The sequence below is a fragment of the Malus domestica genome, chromosome 08 (assembly GCF_042453785.1).
Source record: "Malus domestica chromosome 08, GDT2T_hap1".
Lineage (NCBI taxonomy): Eukaryota > Viridiplantae > Streptophyta > Magnoliopsida > Rosales > Rosaceae > Malus > Malus domestica.
This window is the reverse complement of record NC_091668.1, coordinates 13,306,400-13,333,413: the sequence shown is the minus strand read 5'-3', so window position 1 is coordinate 13,333,413 and position 27,014 is coordinate 13,306,400. Positions and strand designations below refer to the sequence as shown.

The following is a 27,014-nucleotide window of genomic DNA, read 5'->3' as shown; positions in this document are numbered from 1 at the left end:
AAAGTATTCGTTAATTTCTTTAAACTCAATTAGATGTCTTAAACATTTCCAATTTGACTAATATTTTGCAAAGATGATCTATGAGATGCAACTTGAAAATAAATGGCTCAGATCGTTAAAGTTCTATATGGCGTAGACCCCACAACTAATCCTCATTTTTATAAAAAAAAAAGAAAAAAAAAAGGAATTACTTCCCTTAAAGGTTTCTATCATATCACTATTACATATATATTTCCGTCCTCCATCTTTTAATTTGTTAGTCGATCAGTTTCTAATTTGTTTCTCCTGCACTCCATCAGCCTGCAGGCTCCTGTTCTTCTCGCTGATCACGCTTACCAGGTAATGCTACCTCCATCTTTTACATATAGGCGTCCTCTTTGAGAGAGACTTCAATAAAACCGGTTTACCGTCACCACGTCCTCTCTCTCTCTCTCCGACTCCCTTAATGTTGAATACGTTGTGAGTAGGGGATGGACGGCTGAGATTTCTAATATTCTAGTACGATTTCTAATTTTCTAATATTTTTGTCTCACCTCTTGGACTCTTCCACAGAAGGTTCACCATTGTAAAGTTAAAATGCTAATTGCTGCATATATTTAGAGGGGTGTAGTCAAAATTAAGATTTGATAGGATTTCACAAGATTTTAATAGAGTTTAAAATCAAAGTGTAGTCAATCAAGATTTTGAAAGAGGATTTTAAAAAACTTTGAAATCATAGTGTAGTCAAATCAGGATTTGAGAGAATTTTAAAAATACATTCAAATCTATGGATAGTCAACATAGATTTTGATAGGGATTTTTAAAGTGATTATAAATAAAAAAAAATCAAAGATTTGATAGTATTTCATTAAGTTGTGAATTTTGTTGAATTTACGAGCACAAATATACATATCCAAGAGAAAAAAGAACTCCATATCAACCCGTAGGATTTCCAATCCAGCTTATTCACATTTTATCACTCCCTTCTTTCCTCTCTCACTCCTCTCCCAAACCCTAGCAGGTCGTAACAGAATCTCACGGAACTCTTGCCATCCATAGATTTGATATTTATGACTTGGGTTCTGGGAATTGGATGAAGAGGTGTGTTTAGTTGGTGGGGGGTGGGTATTTGAAAAAAGAGCAGTGGGGTTTCCATGAGATGCAAAATCATAGTGTAGTCAAATCAGGATTTGAGAGAATTTTAAAAGTACATTCAAATCTATAGATAGTCAACGTAGATTTTGATAGGGATTTTTAAAGTGATTATAAATCCAGGGTATTAAAAAAAATCAAAGATTTTATAGTATTTCATTAAGTTGTGAATTTTATTGGATTTGTGAGCACAAATATACATAACCAAGAGAAAAAAGAACTCCACATCAACCCGTAGGATTTCCAATCCAGCTTTCACATTTTATCACTCCCTTCTTTCCTCTCTCACTCCTCTCCCAAACCCTAGCAGGTCGTAACAGAATCTCACGGAACTCTTGCCATCCATAGATTTGATTTTTATGACTTGGGTTCTGGGAATTGGATGAAGAGGTGTGTTTAGTTGGTGGGTGGTGGGTATTTGAAAAAAGAGCAGTGGGGTTTGTTTAGTTGTGGTGAATTGGGTCCTCCAGGTGTTTGATAAAAAGCGCAAAAGGGTTTTTGGGTTTTTTGGAATGGGAGAATGGGACAGAAGAAGCTGAAGCGTGGAGGAGGAGGGAGTGAGAAGAAGGCCTTGAAAGACCATGGGGCCTGTGTTGGAGATGATGATAATTAATTTCTTTCTGAAATATCTTAAATAAATTCAATTTATGTTGATTTAGTCTGCTTGTATTGGTTTGATGATGCTTAGAAATCTTATGAAATCCATAATCAAAATTTACACAAATCCATTGAAATCTATAATGAAAATTTATATAAATCTGTCAAAATTCATATAGGATTGAAAAGTCTATTAAAATCCTTTAAAATCCATTACTTAATAAAGTCTATTAAAATCATCTGAACCCCCTGCTTAATATATAAATAAGCCCACCCGAACCATTAAACTCTGGTCCTTCTCTGCCCTCCTCAAGTACTGTAGCAAACAAATTAGTTGAAACTAATTCGATTTTAATAATTAACTAATCAGTATATCTTGATTTCTGCCCATTTTTGTTTTTACCTGTGTCTGTGTTTTCACTTTCTGCTGTTTTTACTTGCTTAGCCATATTATACATTTTCAAACTGATCTTGAAACCATTATTGGTGTCCTACTCTGAGCTAACAGAAAACTGTCATGCACCTTAAGCTAAAATTAACCTAATTTTCAGACTTTTGACTTTGAATGAATCCTTACAAATTTCTAAAAAAGAATATGCAATTAATTACATTGTACCTTTATAATTATATTTCATATAATTAACTAGTTCCCTCTGATTAATTTTCCCTATTTTTTTTTATCAGGAAAATGTCTAAGCCTCAGAGTTCTCTTCCATGCCTGCTTCTGATCTTCTTCTCCGCAGCGCTCCTTCATTCCTCTCAGGCTGATGTTGGCACTGCTGCTCAGTACAGGCCCCCTTATTTACGTAAATTCTGCATAAATTTTACTCTCGTGCATCTTAAATTCTTTCTTTCTTTTTTTTATTTTTATGTTTTTGGATTTTTGCTTTATTTTCTTGAATACTTTGTGGGATTATGGAAATGTCGAGGGTCTAAATTCTGAAAGTAAAGAAATGCTAAATAGAATATCTCAAAATTATGAGCAAACGAACTTAAGAATAGCCGAAAACCATTTTTTAGCAAAAAATTGTGAAGATATACATAAATTCCAGACTATGGCTGCATAGAGTAATGCTATGAAGACATACAAAACCTTATACACTCTCTTAGGTGATCCTAAATACAAATGCTATGAAGAGGTATTAATTAGTATGACTTAGGCCATACATAGTTTATCAGTTTTGAATGTCTAAAATAACAATTTTGTTTTTGTTAACATATCCATACTAATTAATACCTTCCATGCATATAGCTACCGCCTGTGGAGGAAGTGACCAGGGACAGTTTCCTCCGGGCAACCTGTTCGCGTCCGTTGGCGAGGGGATTTGGGACAATGGTGCAGCTTGTGGAAGGCAATATCAGGTGAGGTGCATAAGCGCTCCCGTGCGAGAAACCTGCGTTCCAGGGAACACGATTCAGGTAAAGATTGTGGATCGTGCACTCTCTTCGGTGTCCCGACCTTCAAGAAGTGATGCTACCATAGTTCTCTCTACTACTGCATTTGCTGCAATCGCCAACTCTTCCGCTACATTCGTTAACATAGAATTTCAACAGTAAGTAGTATAAATATCTCATGATTTTATTTTATTTTCTGTCTTTTTCTTTGTACCACCATTGACATTAACTTTATGACTTTCGTTTGGGGACGTGAGCATGTTTATGAACACGTAATTATGGTAATTAGACAGGGGATTAGTAGGGAAACTAGCTGGTGGTCTTTTGAGGACCTTAATTGTTGTAGAAGGCACAAGAATTCAAAGTTCAGTTCTAATAATGCATGCATGATGTGTATTATGTTTTGCACAACATATATAGTTTGGTCCAGTAGTATATATAGAGGCACCAAGTTCTAAGTCAATGGACATGCTAATATCTAATTGTTAGTAATCAATAAAGTTCAAAGCCGAGGCAAATTTGAGTCAATTAAGTACGTTTGTCATGACATTTCATGAATAAATTTGGGTTAATTAACAAATCCGGAGTTGTTAACCCTATTCAAATTGCAGTCAAATTGATAGATCGAGTCACAAAACTAACAAAATGAGAATTATATATATTTAGAGAGACTTTGGATTTAGTCCCTAGTCACTGACTCTTTAACTAAAACCTTAATGGTATTCAATTGTTTTATCAGAGTCCCTTAACTTTGTACACCTCATTATATTACTATCAAAATGTATATTCTATGTTTGATATTAAATCTTTTACTATAATCTTATCACAATCATTAAATTAGAGGAAAGGGGCTGGGCTGCCCTTTCAATCAATCTTCGGTTGCTCAGTGCTGCTATTGGTGCGAGTTGTAAAGAGTCTTGGTCTCGAGCCGAGTTGAGACGTGATTTAATTCTTGTAATGAGAGTGAGTGTTGTGTATATATATGGCATATAAATCATAAATTTAATATCCCTCACTATATTACTATTAGAAATGGCTACAATAATAATAATTCAAAAATTTTGATTTAATAAATGGATAAAAATAATGTAACAATACAAGATAATAAACGGCAAAAGAGTATCCGTAGTGTTAAAAATTGGGACATTTTAATATAATTTTTTTTCAAAAAAAATTTGGTACATTTACATATAACAAAAATGGTACATTTATAAAGAAGAATGGGTACATTTTAAATAAAGGGATGTGATATCCACACACCTCATTTTACTTCTCAACACTCCTTTTTAATTTTCGACCTTCGGATCGGATGAATTTAAGAAGATCAACGGACAGAAATTATCAAGGAGTGTGTGAGAAGTAAAATGGGGTGTGTGGATAGCACACCCCTTAAATAAATTATGGGTACAAGCAAAAGATTAAAAAAAATCTGAGTACAAATGGAAATTTTAAAAAATATGGGCACAAAAGAAAATTAATATATAGGTACAATTAAAACTACAAAGAAAATTATTACAAACTTAAAAACGGGTTGCAAATTAAAATTGGACACAAACTAATTAAAATAGAAATATATGATAGAAAATTTAGGCATAAATATAAATGTCACTTCCCAACCCGGGCTCTCACCACATCCTGAGCTCGACTCCACCGTAGCACGATATTGTTCGCTTTGGGCCCTGACTACGCCCTCACAATTTTGTTTCTGGGAACTCACACGAGAACTTCCCAGTGGGTAAATTGCTCTCGCGTGAACTTGCTTAACTTCGAAGTTTCGATGGAACCCGAAGCCACTGAGCTCCCAAAAGACCTCGTGCTAGGTAGAGATGGGAATATACATATAAGACTTACAGGATCCACTCCCCTGGGTGATGTGGGATGTTACAATCCACTCCCCCCTTAGGGGCTTGACGTCCTCATTGACACACTTCCGGCCAGGGATTGGCTATGATACCAAATTGTCACATCCCAGCCCAGGCCCCCACCACATCCCGGGCTCGACTCCATTGTAGCACGATATGTTCCGCTTTGGGCCCCGACCACGCCCTCACGGTTTTGTTTCTGGGAACTCACACAAGAACTTCCCAGTGGGTCACCCATCTTGGGATTGCTCTCGTGCGAACTCGCTTAACTTCAGAGTTCCGATGGAACCCGAAGCCAATGAGCTTCCAAAAGGCCTCGTGCTAGGTAGAGATAGGAATATACATATAAGGCTTACAGGTCCACTTCCCTGGACAATGTGGGATGTTACAATAAAGATACTAAATGTAACGTTTCTAACACTAAATGAATATATTTTAAATATAAAATTTAATTATGTTGATATATAAATATTTTATTATTGAAATAAATGATCTTCATTAAAATCCAAGAACCTTGATCAAAATTTGCAAAGAAATAAGGTTTAATCAATGAAATAGAGAGAAAATAGGAATGATAACCTATCAATGGAATAGAAAAAATAGGAATGAGAACCTAATTTCTCCTTATATTTATGATCCGCTGCCATGGAGGAGAGGGCGGAGAGAAGAAGTGGGACTTTGGATTTTAATTTCTTCGGGAAAGTTATCGATGACAATTTTTTCCATTTGGAGGGGACCCTTTGATTTTATAGAAACTTTGAGGATGGAAAGTCATTTAGTTTGGTTGCTTTGTGTGTACTTTCCAGTTTGTAATTAGTGTTTAGTTGAATTTTATTTGTATTACGGTGTGTCTTTCTAGAGAGAGCAAGACTTTGGAAATTTTGTCCTATACAAATTTGAGAAAATGAGAATTATGATTAGATCCCTCTATTGTTTGATTGCGCCTACTGTCTGGTTAATGGATAACAATGTTATTATATAACCTCAAAGGGTAACAGTACGTCATCTCCATTTATAAGTGAGAGGTCTTAGGTTCGATTCTCGCCAAAAGCGAATTTAAACCACATTAATGCTAGCTCATTGTGAGGTTAAACTCATCCCTTTCCCTTAATGTATACAATATCTCTTGTTCAAAAAAAAAAAAAAGGTAACAGTACGTACCCTTGAGAAAAGAATGGCAACGTTGAGTTTTTCCTTTCATTATTTGTATTGGTTTGTACTGGTTTTTAATATGTAAATGTGCTAATTAGACATGTACAAGAATATTATATATTAAAGAATATTCTACACTTATTTGGTCTTGTGTTTCTTCATGATAGTAAATGATCAGGTGTAATTTTTTTCTTTTGCAGGATATGAACTATGAAAGGGAAATTTTATGGTACTCTTTAAGAAAAGGGTAATGATGCTCTTTGTTGTAATAAAATTATTAATGGACGTTATGAAATTGTGTATCATCATTATTTATTTTGGATTCTTTACCTTTACTTTTAATGGGTGTTACAACATAATGTTACAAATCCAACCTCAAAATTTAAGTACCATTTATTAAATTACAAATAAAGTAAAATTACGCTATAATCGTCAAAGCTTACCGTTCAAAATTACCTTACATCAATGTAACCTTACATGCATAATAATCCTAAAATTTGAAGATTATACTAAGTTTGTCTCTTATGCAATAGGCAAAAATTAAAAGTTATGCAATAAGCAAAAATTCAAATGTAGTTGTCTAAGTTATAACTTGTAACATCCCCAATGCATACTGAGTCAAATTTAACCTTTAACTTTTATTTAAGCAATAAGGACGGATTAAATCAATTTAAGAGTTAAATAGAACATTGTCACAACCCGTCCCGGAATTACATTATCGTTGATGTGAAAAGACGAAATTGCCCTTAACTGTTGCTAATGTATGTGTGACATATTAAATTGAATATTGCATTCCTTCCTAAATTTTTAGAAGAAATTGAGTTGGATTAAAAATTTGATTGTATTTTGTGTGGTTAGGGGAAGGACACACATACAAAACAACCCCTCACTCTTCCTCTCTCTCCTATCCCGTATATCTCTCTTCCCTCTCAGTTTCACTCTCTCTCTCCCTTCGAACTGTACGGATACACTCACCCACGATCATCCAAGCACGGATCGAAGGTTCCAAGGGCACCATTGTACTCGTGAGGACCCTACGAACTCATCCATACCCATTTTAGGTAAGAAATCTTTCGATTTCACGTTGAAAACTCGAGGTCCGATTTGGGTACTATTCATGAACTTTGTAATGGTTGGTTTTTAGGACAATCCAAGTTCATAGTGAGCTTTAGGAGGTTCTCACGAAGCTCGAGGATGTTCGTTTGAAGGTTTTGGACGTCGGGATCACAAGGTTTGAAGGTGGCCGGTGTGATTTCGAAGGTTTTGGAAGTTTTTAAAGGTATAGCCTTTTTCCTCTCGTAATTTGTGAAGTTTTGGTGAAAATTTCATGGAAAATGGTTGAGAATCAAGCGAGAAAATGGCGATTGCAGGTTTGCCCAGTTTCCGGCACCAGCGAGTTTTTCCGGCGACTGGAGGTAGAGGATGACGAGCGTGGGGGCGCGTGACAAGTCCAAAAATTATTTTAAAAATACCTTGACGTCCGTGACGTCGAGTAGGTCACTGTGGTATATTCATATACCCAAATTGAGTATCGTATGAGAAGTTATTACGAATTGTCGGTTATGTGCTTTAATTAACGTTTTTATAGTTGTTTTGCATATAGGTGATACCTATCCCGAGGACGAGCGCATTCAAGGACGTCACGGGGGTTACGACCTTTCGACTTACCTGTGAGTGGGCAGTTATTTTCTATTATTACCTATATACTACTGAATTTCCCAGAAATTGAATTTAAATGAAAGTATGTTTTAAATGCCATGCATATATATATATATATATATGAAATATATGAATTAGTAATTGTTGCATATATATGTTAAATGGTGATGTGGACGCACAGGTGAGTTTATATTGTTCATATGATTTATTGATGATGTGAATTGTGTTGAGAGCTCATAACTTACACCCTTGGTGTTAGTGCTTATATTATTCACCCTGCACCACACGCTTACCTTGGATCCAAGTAGGTGTATGTCGTACAGACCATGAGAAGGTTCCAACATGTCGTACAAACCATAGAGTGGTTCCGACTGTAGGTGATTTTAGATTATTATATAGCTATTGATGAGAGAAGCACTAGAGCCTATTCTTACACCTTTCTTATCGTACAGACTACTTCAGGTAGTTCCGATTTATGTGCAGAGTAGCGCCGTACAGGTCACTGCGGTGACTCCGGTTGGATTGGATATTGAGCTTTAGAATTAACCGTACAGGACCAACTGCAGGGTCTCCGGTTGATTCATTATTTCACTTTGTTATATTGATGCATCCTTATTCTGTTATTGACATTTATGCATGGCATACTTTCTGATTTTTGATAAAAAATTGTGATTTGAGATATATGAAGATTATATGCATATTATGTTATTTTCTGGGAAAGTATACAGGTTTTACAGCGAGGGGTTAGAAATGTTATTAATTGAAATGTTTTCAAAAAACTTTGTTTTACTGACCCACTCAACTTTGTTTTGCGCCTTTCCAGGTTCTAGTTAGCAGCATTGGTGGCCCACGAGGATTCCCACGGCATTCTGACAGAATACTCATGTAGGACTCACCTTCGGGTGTTGTAATTTAGTAATGTTCCTACTTGACTACACCTAGTACTTATGCTCTGAATATGTGTGTTTCACAATTAAACTTGCTCTAACATGCTAGTTGGATATTATTGCTAGTATTTGGTTTTTATTTCTTCGTATTTCTCTTACCTATTGCTTCTGTGTCGCACTTTTGGTTACGTCACACTTACGTGACAGCCAGCACGCATTGATTCTAGGATCGGGGTGTGTCAGTTTGGTATCAGAGCCTAGGTTGCAGTCCTGTATAAATTGTTAATGCTCTAATGATCTTTTGATGTCTTCTGTCAGAACTATGCCGCCTCGTAGGGAATCACGTCATGCTTCTAAGCCTAATTTCCCTCATATAACTCAATTAGGGGAAGCGATGGCCCATGCCTTTCAGAATGCAATCCGTCCTCCTCCTACTCAGAGAACACCCCATGGAGACTATATATAATCTGAAATTAGACCGCTTCATGGGTAATGAGGGTCATGAAGGGGCAGAAAAGTGGTTAGACCATATTGAGAAGACTTTTGAGGTGATGTAGAGTTAAGGAAATCTTCTTGCTAATAGATGGGTTGAGACCACTACTTGGTTTTTAGGACGAGAGCCAGCAGCTTGGTGGGTAAATCAGACTCAGTTTATGTCACCTGAGATGGCAGCTGATTGGGAAGTATTCAAAGAGAATTTTAAGAAAAGATTTGTTCCTCCGGAGTACATTGATCGTAAGAAGCAGAAGTTCACTCAATTGAAGCAAAAGAATATGTCGGCGCATGAGTATTACAGGAAGTTTACAGACTTATCTCGTTATGATCCTAATACAGCTGGTAATCAGGCAGAGATGCTTCGTCGTTTTAAGCTGGGAACTAAGAGGAAATGGCAGACTTTTGCTAGTGCGCTTCCTTGTACCACTTATCATGAGTTTTCTGAGATTTTGGTTCAGATGGAGGATTCCAACAACCTTCCTAGTAATAGTGAGGATGATGAAGATAAGAATGATAATTAGAAGAAAGATGATAGGGGTAAAGGTATCTCCACTCAGGGACCCCATAAGACGTAGAATTTCAAGAAAAGTGGAGCGAGCTCGAGTTCTTCTAGCGGAGGATTTAGTGTCACAGGCCCGATGAAAGGTGGAAGATTTGCTGGTGGACCCAGGTTTCAGAGACAGAGAGACTTTGGTGGTGCTGGTGGTTTTGGTGCTCCGTTGTGCCGCCGTTGTAATTTCAGACATCATGGAGAATGTAAAAGAAGTGGTGGTGCTTGCTACACTTGTGGACAGTTGGGACATAGGGCTGCTCAGTGTCCCCAGAGTCAGCAGAGGTCTTAGCAGTCTACTATGCCACCTCCATCGCCGATTCAGCAGAACTTTGGGTCAGGCAGTTATGGTCAGATAGGTCGTGGTGATGCTTACCACTATCAGGGTGATGCTGCTCCCTATGCTTCCGGACAGAATCAGTATTCCTAGGATCCTTATTTTCAGACTGGGTATTCCCAAGATCCTGGAGGTTATACTTCATATCCTTCTATGCCAGCTAGCGGATCTCAGTGGCATCAGGGAGGTCAGCCCCGACAGGGAGAGGTTGCTGCTAGCAGTGCAGGGCCGTCTAGGCAGTCTAATTAGCCAGGACATGGACGTACTTCTCATGGGCGAGGTAACCAAGGTAACAGAGGTCGTGGTGGACGACAACAAGCTCAAAGACTTGTTAATTACATGTCACTGCAAGATGCTCAAAATCATCCAGATGTGATTATGGGTACGTTAAATATTCTTGGTCATTTTGCTAGAGTTTTGATTGATTGTGGTGCTACACATTTTGTGATTTCTCATACGTTTGCTCAAATGACACAACCTCACCCTACACCTCTGGGATTTGATTTAGAGTTTGCTATGCCTATAAGGGACAAATGTTACGTTGATAGTGTTTATCCAGGGTGTCCAGTGATGGTAGATGGTGTAGTTATGCCAGCTAATCTTATCCCGTTAGATATTGTGAATTTTGATGTGATTTTAGGGGTGGATTGGTTGCATTATAATCGTGCCCATATAGATTGTTACGGGAAATCAGTTACTTTTCATCGTCCTGGACTACCAGAGGTTACTTTTATGGGTGAAAGAAGTGGGGTGAGACATGGTGTTATTTCAGCCATGAGAGCAAAGAAGTTGTTATCGAAAGGTTGTCAAGGATACTTAGCACATGTGGTGTTAAATGATGTTGTTCCTAGCAGTGTGGGGGAAGTTGGAGTAGTCAGGCACTATCCTGATGTATTCCCAGATGATTTGCCTGGATTACCGCCTGATAGAGATGTGGAGTTTTCTATTGATTTGCTTCCAGGTACGGATCCTATATCTTTGACTCCCTATAGAATGGCTCCAGCGGAATTGAGAGAATTGAAAATTCAAGAATTAACTGATAAAGGTTTCATTCAACCTAGTACTTCACCTTGGGGAGCTCCGGTGTTATTTGTAAGAAAGAAAGATGGAACTTTGAGATTGTGTATTGATTACAGGCAATTGAATCGGGTAACGATTAAAAACCGTTATCCATTACCTCGTATCGATGATTTATTTGATCAGCTCAAAGGTGTGTGTGTGTTCTCTAAGATTGATTTGAGATCTGGCTATTATCAGTTGAAAATTAAAGATGAAGATGTACCTAAAACGACTTTCAGGACCCGTTATGGACATTATGAGTTTTTGGTGATGCCATTTGGATTGACTAATGCACCTGTAGCTTTCATGAGGCTAATGAATGAAGTATTCCAGCAATATCTTGATAGATTTGTCATTGTTTTTATCGATGATATTCTGGTATACTCTAAGTCGAAAGCAGATCATATTCGACATCTTAACTTGGTATTAAAGAAATTGAGGGAGCATCAGTTGTATGCCAAGTTTAGCAAATGTCAGTTTTGGTTGAATCAAGTGGCATTTTTGGGACATGTAGTATCGGCACAAGGAATTCAAGTAGATCCTCAAAAGATAGTAGCAGTGGAGAATTGGGAACAACCACGAATCGTCACTGAGGTACGGAGTTTTCTTGGTCTAGCAGGTTATTATCGACGATTTGTTCAAGATTTTTCTATGATTGCTTTGCCACTAACGAAATTAACCAGGAAGGATGTTAAGCTCGAGTGGGACGAGAATTGTGAGCAAAGTTTCCAGCAGCTGAAATATTGCCTCACTCATGCTTTAGTATTGGTGCTTCCTGATGATAGCGGTAACTTTGAGATTTACAGTGATGCTTCCTTGAGAGCAAGTCCACCCTTATGGACTTTGCGCCAGCACCCAACCCATTTATCCATTCAAGTGAACAGTAATAGGCCAAAGCATATCCATCCCTAACAAAAAATAGCCTAGTCAATTTTATTAAAATATTATTATTTTTATTATAAAATAATAATAAAAATAATTTGACAGTACATCTTTGACCAGAAGAAAGATAAAGCTGCAACCGAGTAACTTGCTGCTTCTTTTCATTCCCTGCTGATTCATTGTTTTAGTTGCAAATTATTTTTCACTCCAACCCACCACCATCTTCACCGTGAGCTCTCTCTCTCTTCCTCTCATTCCCTCTCTCTCCAAAAATGCTCCTCAGACCAGAGCATGCTAACCCCACACCCCCCATCTCCACCCTCCATCAAATGCCCACCTCCTCTTCACTCTCCGCTTCCTCTCCACCGCCCACCGCCCTCCGCGGTCTGACCCGTCCCAAACTGGTCGACATCGGCGCCTGGGCTCGCCAGCTCCAAACCCGTCGCCTCTGGACCTACGTCCTGACCTTCAGCTGCATCGCCGATTTAATGTCATCGTCCTCAACAGCTTCCAAGACCAGCTCGTCCTCAACAGCGTCGTCCAGCCGTTTTCCTCGCCGGAGATGGAGTTCGTCGTCATTGATTTCAGATCATGACGTCATATAGGCCGGTCCCAAGGTCTGTCAATTTTGTGCTGGCCTGGAGACCAGCTTAGAATGGATGCCAGGCAATCCCGTGGGCTGGAGTGGGTTGACAAGGTCCCAGCCTGGTTTTTTGACTGGGTGCTGGGCTATTCCACCTCCGGTGGACTTGCTCTGAATGGCTTGGGATGTGTTTTGATGCAGCATAATAGAGTGATTGCCTATGCTTCTCGACAGTTGAAGATTCATGAAAGGAATTATCCTACTCACGATCTTGAGTTGGCAGCCATTGTTTTTGCCTTGAAGATTTGGAGGCATTATCTCTATGGTAAGAAGTGTAAGATCATCACAGATCATAAGAGTCTTCAGTATCTTTCACTCAGCATGATCTTAATCTTTGTCAACGAAGATGGATGGAGTTACTAAGTGATTATGACTGCACTATTGAGTATCATCCAGGTCGTGCAAATGTGGTAGCTGATGCACTGAGTAGGAAACCTCAAGGTCGACTCAATGCTTTGTATGCTTGTCGTGTTCCTTTTCTTACAGATTTGAGAGCTACTGGAGTAAGGTTGGAGTTAGAAGAACGAAGAGAAGCTTTTTTTGCTAGTTTCCAAGTCAGGCCAGTTTTAGTCGATCATGTACTTGAAGCTCAGATGGTTGATGAAGAGATTCAAGAAATGATTCAATTGAGAAATGAAGGGAAAAAGAAAGACCTTAGGATTCGAGAATCAGATGGCATGCTTATGCAGGAGAACATAATGTATGTGTTGAATAATGAGGAATTAAAGACGGAAATTTTGGATGAAGCACATTGTTTAGCTTATGCGATGCATCCAGGAGGGACTAAGATGTACCATACCATTCGATCATTTTATTATTGGCTGGGTATGAAAAGGGAAATTGCAGAATATGTAAGTAGGTGTGTTGTTTGTCAGCAAGTCAAAGCAGAAAGAAAGAAGCTTTTTGGACGGATGCAACCACTGCCCGTTCCTCAGTGGAAATGGGAAAATATAACTATGGATTTCATGTATAAGCTTCCTCGTACACAGAATGGATTTGATGGCGTTTGGGTAATTGTAGATCGCCTTACCAAGTCAGCACACTTCATTCCAGTGAGGGAAAAGTATCCCTTGAATAAATTGGCTAAGTTGTTCATCACGAAGATTGTGAAGTATCATGGAGTTCCAGTGAATATTATTTTTGATCGAGATCCAAGATTTACTTCTAAGTTTTGGGTAGCTTTTCAGGAAGCTCTTGGTACGAAACTGCTTATCATTCTCAAACAGATGGGCAATCAGAGAGGACTATTCAAACGTTAGAGGAAATGCTGAGATCTTCAGTGTTACAGTTTGGTGATTCTTGGCATGATCGCCTAGACTTAATGGAATTTGCCTACAATAATAGTTTTCATTCGAGCATTGGTATGTCACCATTTGAGGCACTTTATGGTAGAGCTTGTCGTACGCCATTGTGTTGGTCAGAGGTTGGCGAAAGAGTGGTAGAGGGCCCATAAATTGTGGATGAGACCACTTAAAATGTTCAGGTGATTAAGTCTAACCTGAAAGCGGCCCAATATCGACAAAAGAGTTTAGCAGATAGACATGCTACTGATCGAGTATATGACGTGGGTAATTTGGTATTCTTGAATTGTCACCTTAGAGAGGTGTAGTGTGGTTTGGAAAGAAAGGCAAGCTAAGTCCTAGGTACATAGGACCTTATGAGATCACTGAGAGGATTGGTGAAGTTGCTTACAGATTGGAGTTGCCTCCGGAGTTATCTAAGGTACATAATGTATTTCACGTCTCGATGCTTTGACATTATGTTTCAGATCCTTCACATGTGATTCCTCCTCAAACTTTGGAGATTAATCCGGATTTGACGTATGATGAGGAACCAGTGACTATCTTGGATTGGAAAGACAAAGTTATAAGGAATAAGACAGTGAGCTTGGTAAAAGTATTGTGGAGGAACCACTCAGTAGAAAAAGCCACTTAGGAGACAGAAGATCGAATGAGAGAGATGTATCCGAGGTTGTTTTATGAATATTAATGGCTTGTTTGGTTGTATGAATTTCGGGGATGAAATTCTATAAGGAGGGTAGATTGTCACAACCCGTTCCGGAATTACATTATCGTTGATGTGAAAAGATGAAATTGCCCTTAACTGTTGCTAATGTATGTGTGACATATTAAATTGAATATTGCATTCCTTCCTAAATTTTTGGAAGAAATTGAGTTGGATTAAAAATTTGATTGTATTTTGTGTGGTTAAGGGAAGGACACACATACAAAATAACCTCTCACTCTTCCTCTCTCTCCTATCCCGTATATTTCTCTTCCCTCTCAGTTTCACTCTCTCTCTCCTTTCAAACTGTACGGATACACTCACCCACGATCATCCAAGCACGGATCGAAGGGCACCATTGTACTCGTGAGGACCCTACGAACTCATCCATACCCATTTTAGGTAAGAAATCTTTCAATTTCATGTTCAAAACTCGAGGTCCGATTTGAGTACTATTCATGAACTTTGTAATGGTTGGTTTTTAGGACAATCCAAGTTCATAGTGAGCTTTAGGAGGTTCTCACGAAGCTCAGGGACATTCGTTTGAAGGTTTTGGACGTCGGGATCACAAGGTTCGAAGGTGGCCGGGGTGAAATTTCCCGACGTGATTTTGAAGGTTTTGGAAGTTTTTAAAGGTATAGCCTTCTTCCTCTCGTAATTTGTGAAGTTTTGGTGAAAATGTCAAGGAAAATGGTTGAGAATCGAGCGAGAAAAGGGTGATTGCAGGTTTGCCCAGTTTCCGGCGCCGGCGAGTTTTTCCGGCGACTGGAGATAGGGGATGACGCGCGTGGAGGCGCGTGGACCCGTGCCTATCCCGGCGCGTGGGGGCGCGTGACAATTCCAAAAATTATTTTAAAAATACCTCGACGTCCGTGACGTCGAGTAGGTCACTATGGTATATTCATATACCCAAATTGAGTATCGTAAGAAGTTATTACGAATTGTCAGTTATGTGCTTTAATTAACGTTTTTATAGTTGTTTCACATATAGGTGATACCTATCCCGAGGACGAGCGCATTCAAGGACGTCACGGGGGTTACGACCCTTCGACTTACCTGTGAGTGGGCAGTTATTTTCTATTATTACCTATATACTACTAAATTTCCCAGAAATTGAATTTAAATGAAAGTATGTTTTAAATGCCATGCATATATATATATATATATATGAATTAGTAATTGTTGCATATATATGTTAAATGGTGTTGTGGACGCAGATGTGAGTATCAGGTGAGTTTATATTATTCATATGATTTATTGATGATGTGAATTGTGTTGAGAGCTCATAACCTGCACCCTTGGTGTTAGTGCTTATATTATTCACCCCGCACCACACGCTTACCTTGGATCCAAGTAGGTGCATGTCGTACAGACCATGAGAAGGTTCCGACATGTCGTACAGACCATAGAGTGGTTTCGACTATAGGTGATTTTAGATTATTATAGAGCTGTTGATGAGAGAAGCACTAGAGCGTATTCTTACACCTTTCTTATCGTACAGACTACTTCAGGTAGTTTCGATTTATGTGCAGAGTAGCGCCGTACAGGTCACTGCGGTGACTCCGGTTGGATTGGATATTAAACTTTAGAATTAACCGTACAGGACCAACTGCAGGGTCTCCGGTTGATTCATTATTTCACCTGTTATATTGATGTATCCTTATTCTGTTATTGACATTTATGCATGGCATACTTTCTGATTTTTGATAAAGAATTGTGATTTGAGATATATGAAGATTATATGCATATTATGTTATTTTCTGGGAAAGTATACAGGTTTTACAACGAGGGGTTTGAAATGTTATTAATTGAAATGTTTTCAAAAAGCTTTATTTTACTGACCCACTCAACTTTGTTTTGCGCCCCTCTAGGTTCTAGCTAGCATCGTTGGTGGCTTACGAGGATTCCCACGGCATTGTGACAGACTACTCATGTAGGACTCACCTTCGGTTGTTGTAATTTAGTAATGTTCCTACGTGACTGCACCTAGTACTTATGCTTTGAATATGTGTGTTTCACAATTAAACTTGCTCTAACATGCTAGTTGGATATTATTGCTAGTATTTGGTTTTTATTTCTTCGTTTTTCTCTTACCTTTCCGCGTCGTACTTTTGGTTACGTCACACTCACGTGACAGCTAGCACGTCTTGATTATAGGATCGGGGTGTGTCAACATTGTATCTACTAAAAGTAAAATCTACTTTTAACTCTAGAGTTTTAGCTACAAATTGTTTGACAAATATTGAGTCATATTGTGAGTCAAATATAATTTTTAACTACATATTTTTCGATGCATTTAGTATACATAATTGGCACACCCCGACCGGAATCGAAGCATGCTGGCTGTCACGTGAGGGTGACGTAGCCATGTGCACAGTGCGGAAGCAATAGAGATAAGAGTTATACGAATAAATAAAAACCGAAAACTACTAAAGCGCACAAAATAACCGAAAGTGCTAAGAGTGAAATAAAAGTGTAAATACACCTAATTACAGCGTCAAAAGTCTAGGTGCAGTCCAGTAGGACAAGTACTAATCATACAGTACCATAAGATGTCCTACAATTATTTTAATATGTCAAAACTGCCTGAATCCTCGTACGTCACCAACAGCAGCCTACCTAAAACCTGGAGGGGCGCAAAACATAAAATGTGAGTGAGTAAAAACAAATGTTTTACAAACCATTTCATTTCTCAAAAGTTCTAACCCCTCATCGTAAAACATGTATAATTTCCCCCAGAAATAGAATATAAACATATGCATAAATATATATGTAAATATATCCATTCAAATCATGCTTCATATATTTATAATTGTAAGTATGCCATGCCAAGATATAACAGGATAAGTAATTCAGTCGAGAATAATTTCATGGAAAATAATGTATTAGCTGGAACCCCTGTAGAAGTCTGTACGGCGAAATTCATAGCTCATTAATCAATCTAGCCGGAGTCACTACAATAACCTATATGACACTACACTGCACATAAGTCGAAACCACTAAAAGGGTCTGTACGACAAGACTGAGTGCATATAGTTATGCTCAATACCACGCTCTCATAATAACTGTACGATAAATTGCTAGTCACCTACGAGTCGGAACCACCTATGTTGGTCTGTACGATAGGACTGGGCACCTAAATTGGATCCAATGTGAGCATATGGTGTGGGAGGTGACATTATAAACAGGCATGTGCCATATCTCTGGCTAAATCATAATCACCCTAGGTACAGGTTTATAAGCTTAATGTTTCTCAATCACATATCACATTATCGATGGTTCACATAACCAAACATAACTCACCTGGTACTTACCTGAGCGTCCACAACACCACAATTATATATTACGCATCATATACTATATCAAATACAAAATATAAATCTATATGCATGACATTCAAGGCATACGTTCATTTAAATGCATTTTCTGGGAAAATATCAAGTATATAAGTTTAATTGAAAACCAAAAGCCCACTCAATGGTATGTCGAAAGGTCGTAGCCCCCGAGTCGCCCTTGACTGCGCTCGTCCTTGGGATAAGTCTCACCTATATGCGAATTAACTGAATAAATGTTAATTTAAAGCACATAGACAAAACTAGCTAATAACTTCTCATACAATGCTTAAATGGGGTGTTTGAATATACCAACGTGATTTACACAACTCCAAGAACATCCTTATATTTTTAGAAAAATTTTCCGACCACCCACACGCTGGCCAAGGCATGGCAACACGTGAAGGGAACCCTAACAGAAACCCTAATTGCCATTAGGAATATTCCATCAAACAGTAACGGAATCCGTTAAAATTAACTAACGCCGTTGGAATATTCCGTCATCCCTAACCTCAGAACTCCGACAATTGTCGTCGGCGCCGGAAATTGGGAAATTTTCTAAACCTTTATATCTCCGTCGTTTTTCATCCAAATTTCACGAAATCAGTATCAAATTGGAGCTCTTAACTTGTAGAACATTCCTATACCTGTTTAATGCTCCAAAAACGACGGAACTCGCCGGAAAATCCCTTGATAATCCGGCTAAACTTGCAACTTGTCGAAACTAGGTTTCCCGACGTCCAATTTGCTTGGTTTTTCTTCTCCGAGCTTCGTACGAACATTCTAAAGCTTCCTATGATCTTAAAATCACCTTCTTGATGTCGATCCGTGCGTGAAATGCGAGTTTGGTGTTCGTTCGTACGTCAGGGAAGGAGAGAGAGTGAGTGAGTTTGAGGGAGAGAGAGCACGGGAGAGAATAGAGAGGAAAGGTTTGTGTGTGTGTGAGTGGTCCACGTGGTCACCAACCAAAACCACAAAACCAATTTCCAATTTTGTTCCAAAAATTAAGGAAAATACAAGTTTGGACAACCATTTACATGCATAACACACCACAACGCTCACATCCAAGGGTAAAATAGTCAATTCACATCATCGCTAATTTATTTCGGGACGGGCTGTGACAATCTACCCGCTTTATAAAATTTCATCCTCGAAATTACACACAACCAATACATCCAGTAATAGTCATAAAACAAGCGTGGATACATCTTTCTCATTGGATCCTCTGTCTCCCAGGTAGTTTTTTCCATTGAGTGATTCCTCCATAATACTTTCACCAAACGCACTGTCTTATTCCTCAGCTCCTTATTTTTCCAATCCAAAATAGTCACTGGATCTTCATCATAAGTCAATTCCGGATTAATTTCTAAAGGTTAAGGAGGAATCACATGTGAAGGATCTGAGACATAATGTCGAAGCATTGAAACATGAAACACATCGTGTACCTTGGACAACTCTGAAGGCAACTCAAGCCTACAAGCAACCTCATCGACTCACTCAGTGATCATATATGGTCCAATGTACCTAGGACTCAACTTGCCCTTCTTTCCAAATCGTACAACACCTTTCCAAGGTGATAGCTTCCGAAATACCCAATCACCTACATTATACCTCCGGTCAGTGGCATGCTTGTCTGCTAAACTCTTTTGTCGATCCTGGGCCACTTTTAGGTTAGACTTAATTACCTGAACATTTTGAGTAGTCTCGTCCACAATCTCAGGGCCCACTAAAACTTTTTCACCAACCTTTGACCAACATAATGGTGTTCGACAAGACTTGCCATAGAGTGCCTCAAAATGTGCCATACCAATACTCGAATGGTAATTGTTGTTGTAGGCGAATTCCATCAAATCCAAACAATCATGCCAACTATCGCCAAACTGCAGCACTGAAGATCTCAGCATATCTTCTAATGTCTGAATGGTCCTCTCAGATTGCCCATATGTCTGAAGATGATATGGCGTACTATAAAGTAATCTCGTACCAAGAGCTTCCTAGAATGCTACCCAGAACTTGGAAGTGAATCTAGGATCCAGATCCGAGATAATATTAACTGGAACACTATGGTACTTCACAATCTTCGAAATGAATAACTTAGCTAATCGGCTTAATGAATATTTCTCCTTCCACTGGAATAAAATGTGCTGACTTAGTAAACTGATCAACTATCACCCAAATGCCGTCATAACCATCTTGTGTACGAGGAAGCGTGTACATAAAGTCCATAGTAATATTTTCCCATTTCCACTGTGGAATGTGAAGTGGCTGCATCAATCCAAACGGCTTCTTTATTTCAGCTTTAACCTGTTGGAAAATGGCACACCTACTCACATATTCGGCAATTTCTCTCTTCATTCCTGGCCAATAATAAAATGGGCGAATGGTATGATACATCTTAGTACCTCTTGGATGCATTGCATACGCCGAAATATGCGCTTTATCAACGATTTCCTTCTTTAACTATGCGTTATTCGGTACATACATTCTACTTTCATGCATAAGCATACCATTAGTTTCTCAAATCCTGAAATCTTTCTTCTTCCCTTGATTCCTTGCTTGTATTATTTCCTGGGTCTCTTCATCATTCATCTGGGCTTCGAGCACACGATCAATTAAAATTGGCCTAACTTGAAAATTTGTAAGCAAGGCTTCCTCTCGATCTTCCACTTCTAACTCCACTCCAGTGGACCTCAAATCCGCTAGAAGAGGAACATGAGAATCATAGATAACATTAAGTCTAGCTGGAGTCTTTCTACTAAGTGCATCCGTCACTGCATTTGCACGACCAGGATGATACTTAATCGTGCAATCGTAATCACTAAGTAACTCAATCCACCTTCGCTGTCGAAAATTAAGATCTCTCTGAGTAAAAAGATATAAAAAGATATTGAAGTCTCTTATAATCTGTGAAGATCTTACATTTCTCACCATAAAGATAATGTCTCCAAATCTTCAAAGCAAAGATGATAGTTGCTAACTTCAAATCATGAGTAAGGTAATTCTTCTCATGAGGTTTCAACTGTCTCGAAGCATAAGCAATCATCCTACCATGTTACATCAATACACAACCCAGACCATTTAAAGAAGCATCACTGTAAACCTCAAAATTACCACTATCATCTTAAAGTGCTAACATAGGTGTATGAGTGAGCTAATTTTCAACTACTGAAAATTGTGCTCACAATTATCATCCCACTCAAACTTAACATCCTTCTGGGTCAACCTCGTCAATGGCAAAGCAATCACTGAAAAATCATTAACAAACCGTCTATAATAGCCTGCTAGGCCAAGAAAACTCCATACTTCGGTGACGGTTTGAGGTTGCTCCCAATTCTCTATAGCTACCACTTTTTGAGAATCCACTTGAATGCCTTGAGCATAAATGACATGTCCCAAAAATGCCACTTGATCCAACCAAAATTGACATTTGCTAAACTTTGCATATAACTGGTGTTCTCTCAAACTTTTCAACACCAATTTAAGATGTCTAGCATGCTCAACCTTAGACTTCAATGAAGACAATAACAAACTTATCCAAATATGGCTGGAATACTCGATTCATCAAATCCATAAAAGCTGCTGGTTCATTAGTTAACCCGAATGGCATCACAAGAAACTCATAATGACCATATCGAGTCCTGAATGCGGTCTTAGGGACATCTTCACTTCTAATCTTCAACTGGTAGTAACCAGACCTCAAGTCAATCTTAGAGAACTGATAGGAACATATTTATGTGACTTAGTTAGCTTGTTCTTGTGCATATGTGTTGTTATTTCTTAGTTAATTATGTATTTTAAGCTATTTTCGTGTGTTTGTAGGTCATAATAACAAAGTTGGCAAGAAAGTGCATTTTGGAGCATTTTTGAGCATTTTTTAGCCAAGATTGGATAGTGCAAGCATGGAGACATGAGGATGGACGTTTTTGAAGATTTGAAGGCTAGAAATCAACATGTGTGTGTGCGTGCAAGTGTGTTGACCCATTACATCCACTCATTACCAAACACTCATCCACTACACCCATTACATCCACTCATTACCAAACATCCACCCACTACACCCATTACATCCACTCATTACCACAACACTCACCCACTACACCCATTACATCCACTCATTACAACTCCATACACTCCTCTCCCTAGCCTATAAATACATCCACCCTTCACCATAATTTGAGGGCCATCATCCAAAGACATCACATCATCTACACAACTCTCCACCCTTCACCATAACTCACCTATATCCATCCACCACCACAAGAGACCATCCATTCACCATTCACACCTTGGTGCCGCATATTTGCAAGGAAGGAGGATTGCTTGGAGTTGTGCTAGTCATTCAATTTGGATTGCTGGAGCATTCTAGGTGTATTCTACTTTGGTTTTCAATGTTTAATTTCAATTGTTTTTGTTTAATTGCAAGTATGAGGAACTAAACCTCTTTTGGCTATAGGAGAATTCGAAACCATGAATATATTTGCAATATGAATTGATTTCTTCCAATTGTGATTTGATAAGTTGTGATTGCAATTCAATTATCTATTTTATTCATAACAGATTTGTGTATGTTTATTAAGGATGCATACTTAGTTTTCATGCATGAATTTGATGCTAGGATATAAATAAGTTTCACCTAATCGTTACAAGTTTATATTCATGAGTAGTGAAGGTTGCTTGTCACAATCGCGTTAATTGAATTCTTGGCTAACGTATCATGCATTCATAGTTACAATTGCCTCGTCAACGCTTATGATTTTCATGGAACTTAATGATCTTTAATTGTATCTCTATTATGCATTCATATAGGGGACTTTTAGAGAATGATTTAGGTTATCGCATGCATTCATCCAATTCAATGAGTAAAGGAAAATCTGAGGGTTAATTTGTGCATCACGGTTAATCTGGGGTGTTGAGCATCATAGTTTATTGAAAAGCAATTGGAGATTGATTTGTATGCAAGTGTGTCATGTGTGGAGAAAGACCTTCTAGCTAGCCTATCATCCATCCAAAACAACCAATTGCGTGCAAATCTGTTTAGTTCTAGTTTCTGTTTTGTTTTACTTTATTTTCGTCCAAAACCCAATCCCCCTTTACTTTAGTGTGTCTAATTAGTTAGAATCTGTTTTAGTTTGTGTTTTAAGTGTTTTGAGTTTATAGAGTCTAGTTAAGTGTTTTTAAGTTTTTTTTTGTAAGTCAGTTTAGTTTAGATTAGCAATCCCTCCTAATCCCCGGTCCAGAACGATCCCTACTTATACATATACTACAATTGTCAAAAGAGGGTTTAATTTGAGTGCTTAACTCTCATCGCATCAAATTTTGGCGCCGTTACCGGGGATTAGCAATTTTGCTAATCCCTTGTTATTTCTTTTTGTTTATTTTCTTGTTTTTTGTTTTAGTTACTGACTTTGTTTCTATTTGTTATCCCAAGACATCCAAACCAAGCCAAAACATGGATGAACAACTGCTGCTTGAAGAAGAGAAGAATAACAAGGCCACGGCAAGGGAAGAACCACCCTTGCCACAACCCCATATGCCCTCTATGCCATCCACTACAACCAAGGTAAGCCTAAATTCAATTTGTCCTGACCCTGTTTCACCAAATGTCCTTATTCCTTACAAGATCATGCAATCCAAGGAAGAAGAGGGTGAGAAAGGCATCTTCGAAACCTTCCCAAAGAATCAAGAGCAAGAAGTGGATGGGGAATGTCTAGAATTCATCAAAGAATATACACTTGAGACGAAAATTCCCAAAGAAGTTGGATTTTATAACTCTCAAAACACCAAATCTGGCCAAATCCCATATCCCTGCAACCTTCAAAGATGTGGTGTTCGTAATTGAGTTTGTGTTGGAGCAAGCAAGTAAGCTATCTTCTCCAACTTCGATTTTATTATATACTAACTTGTTGATTTTGATGATTCAGGCACCTACACTAGAATTTAAACCATTGCCGGATCATGTCAAGTATCACCTTCCATTCAAGGATCAATTCCATGCTATGGGCCCTATCCAAGTTTAGAATGAGGTATCGTCCGGCTGGAAGACGTTAAAGCAAGCGCTTCTTGGGAGGCAACCCATGTATTCAAATAAGGAAGATTTTTGAATTGCTCCACGATTGGTTTTGTGTTCCTAAAAACCTTCCCTTTTCTACAGTTTTATTTTGCCATGATTGTCATTTTTATTTGTTACTTGTTTAATTGTTTTTTGTGTGGGTTTATTTTTGCAACATTGACAGATATGCAAGGTATTTTTACATTCATTTTCATGAAAAAAAAGGAACATTAAGCAGAAAATACAAGAGGAAGCCTTCACAAAGGTTGCTTAGAAGAAGTCTCAGCAGTCGGCAGAGCCCCAGAAGGAGGAGGCATCGGAGGTTGATCATTTGGAGCTTCATTATGCGGTACAGCCCCAGAAGACGAAGGCAAATGCTGTTGGAACAAACCCACAAACCTCTGATGATCAAGTAAAATCTGACCATTAGATTCCTGCATCTGGTCAATCTTCCTCTTCGTGTTTGTAGCATAGTTATGTGTGAGCTTGTGAAATTGTTTATTCTCATGCTTAAGCCCTCTAATTTCCTGTTTGAGACTCATCACTTCAGCCGCCAACGATTCAACTTGACGAGTTCGAGCAAATAAGCGTTGGGCCATATTAGATACAGAACCTGCACACTGCACACTGAGAGCCAGAGAATCCTTAACATCCAACTCATCATATCGTTTGGAAAGTAGTCTGTTATTTTTGGGAGTGACAAGGTTCCAGGCCACCACCGCAGCGGTCATATCATTCTTTATCACCGAATCCCCAATGGTAAGAGAACCAGTAGGGGATATGAAGGATGAGCGCCATATGTTGTCTGGAGAAGGCATGGATGCCTCTTCACCAAGGTTCAAGTCAAAACGACGGTTGGAAGGGCCAGACATTTTCAAAGGTGTTGAAGAAAGAAGAAGTCGAACAAGTCAAGATCGTAGAAGTGCAAGAAGGGAGTTTCTAAAGGCAGAAATTCAAGTGTGATTTGAAACGTACTGCATGCCTCTATAAAAATCAGCACTCGACGAGATTTCAGAGATCGAAGAGGTGCGCTCAGAAATCGAAGAGGCCAATTCAAAAATCAAAGAGGCGCTAGCTTTCTTAAAAGCTGGGCTTGCTCATAAACCACGGGCCAATCTTCTTTTCCAGATTTGTCCGCACTTGTCACATGCAACCTATGCACTCGACGGAGTTCAGAACTCGAAGAGGCGAGCTCAGAACTTGAAGAGGTAAGCTCAGAAATCAGAGAGGCATCTACTTTTCCAGACGTGTAACCATCTGTCACATGCACACTCAGCTTTGTGAAAATCACGGGTAGTTTGTCGAAACGTCGATTCCAGATATCGAAGAGGCACTTGCTTTTCCAGACGTGTCAGCGCCTATCACATGCACACTCAGCCTTGCGGAAATCACGGGTAATTTGTCGAAGATTTCTTGTGAAGTAGAAAGCACGTGAAGTTTACTGTTAAATCATCCAACGGTTGCCGACAAGAGTGAAAGAATAGTACCGGTTATTAATTCCTATAAATGTCAGCCTTCACCTTCCATTGCAAGGCAGACATACATAACCTTTCTTCATCTCCGAGAATGCCTTCCCAACAAAGCCTCTTGAGTCACTCAGTGTTCCTTATTCCTTGGGGTACCTCTGACAACTCATCCAAAGCAAAATTATTTCATATCATGAAGGTTGAAAGCAAGAGTATCTCATATCATGCTTTCTCTCTGTCCTTCTCCTTGTCGTTGTTTTCATCTGTGGGACAAGGAGAAAGAGAGCAATCAGCCAGCACTTGGTATCAATCTTCCGATCTGGAACCGACTGCCTAGAACCCCTTTCTGATTGCTTACCTAGCCTTGCTCTCGAGTACTCATCTTCAACATCTTATGCTTCCTCTTCGTCTACCACATCTGCCTGGGGAACAAATAAGGGAAGTGAAAATGATACCTCGAAGCATGTGGATACAATGTGCTAATTCATCCTCAGCTAGGGACAAGGAGAAAGAAAGCAAATGGTGGGCACTTGGAAAGATTGAAGAAAGAAACAGACCATCACTTCTACCTCGTGCCTGCATGCCGTGCAGAAGAAACAAGCAGAGAAGAATGCAGACTGCATAATCAAATCAACCCAGCAGAAAGAGTCTGATTTGAAACCAAGGAACTCGGATATTCCTCGCTTAGAATTCCAAACCAGTTCGAGATCAAAGCTGTGGAAAGTCGCCAAGATCATCTATCTCCAAAACCAGATTTGCGTTCTTAAACTCTACTCTGTCTGGTTTTTACTTTACCATACTTGTCATGTTTATTTGTTGTTTGTTTGTTTGCTTGTTTTTGTGTGAGTTTATGCTTGAAACGTTGAGGACAATGTTTGATTTAAGTGTGGGGGGGGTAACCAAGTTGTTTTGCATGAAATTCGTAGGAGTTTATCACGCATTACTTCTAGTGTTGTTCCTTGCTATTTTTAAGTGTTTTTTTAAGTTGTTTTGGAGTGTTTTAGTGTGTTTTGACATAAAAATCCAAAAATCTCATAAAAATTTGAAAAAAAAATTGTTTTGAAAAACCCAAAAAGAGTTGTTTTTGTGTGTTTATTTGTGTCTTAGGGTACCTTCCAACACAATGATGAGGATTTGGTTTTTAATTACATGACTGTTAAAGAGAGTTATAAACATGGATCAAAATTGATTTACTCTTTGGTGTATGCTTGGTTGTGGTTATAATTTATGAATTCACATGCAATCATAAAGGAAAAATCAGTTTTTGTAACATGCTTGAAGGAAGGAACTCAAATGAACGCTACAACCTTGTGAGACTTGAGCCTAAACGTTTATTTGGAAAGTTAATAATCTGTGCATCATTAGTTTCTAAAGTCGTTGCATGATCTCATTATTCTTTGCTTGGTTGCTACTTAGAAGGCGTTTCATCATTTAGTTCCCAAATGCTAGAACTCATGCCAATTTCATTCAAAGCATGCTATTGATTTGCATAACACATATTCAAGATGAAGTTG

The 27,014-nt window shown here is 38.6% G+C and overlaps 1 protein-coding gene across 1 annotated transcript; it reads left to right on the top strand.

Moving 5' to 3' along the window:
* Positions 1-229: 229 nt before the first annotated feature.
* On the top strand, positions 230-6,452 carry LOC114826552 (EG45-like domain containing protein). The gene is made up of 4 exons (XM_029107061.2): positions 230-339; positions 2,413-2,534; positions 2,981-3,281; positions 6,338-6,452. Exons 2-4 carry the CDS (start codon positions 2,417-2,419, stop codon positions 6,342-6,344), a joined length of 426 nt encoding a protein of 141 aa, XP_028962894.2. The 5' UTR covers positions 230-339; positions 2,413-2,416; the 3' UTR covers positions 6,345-6,452.
* Positions 6,453-27,014: the final 20,562 nt, after the last annotated feature.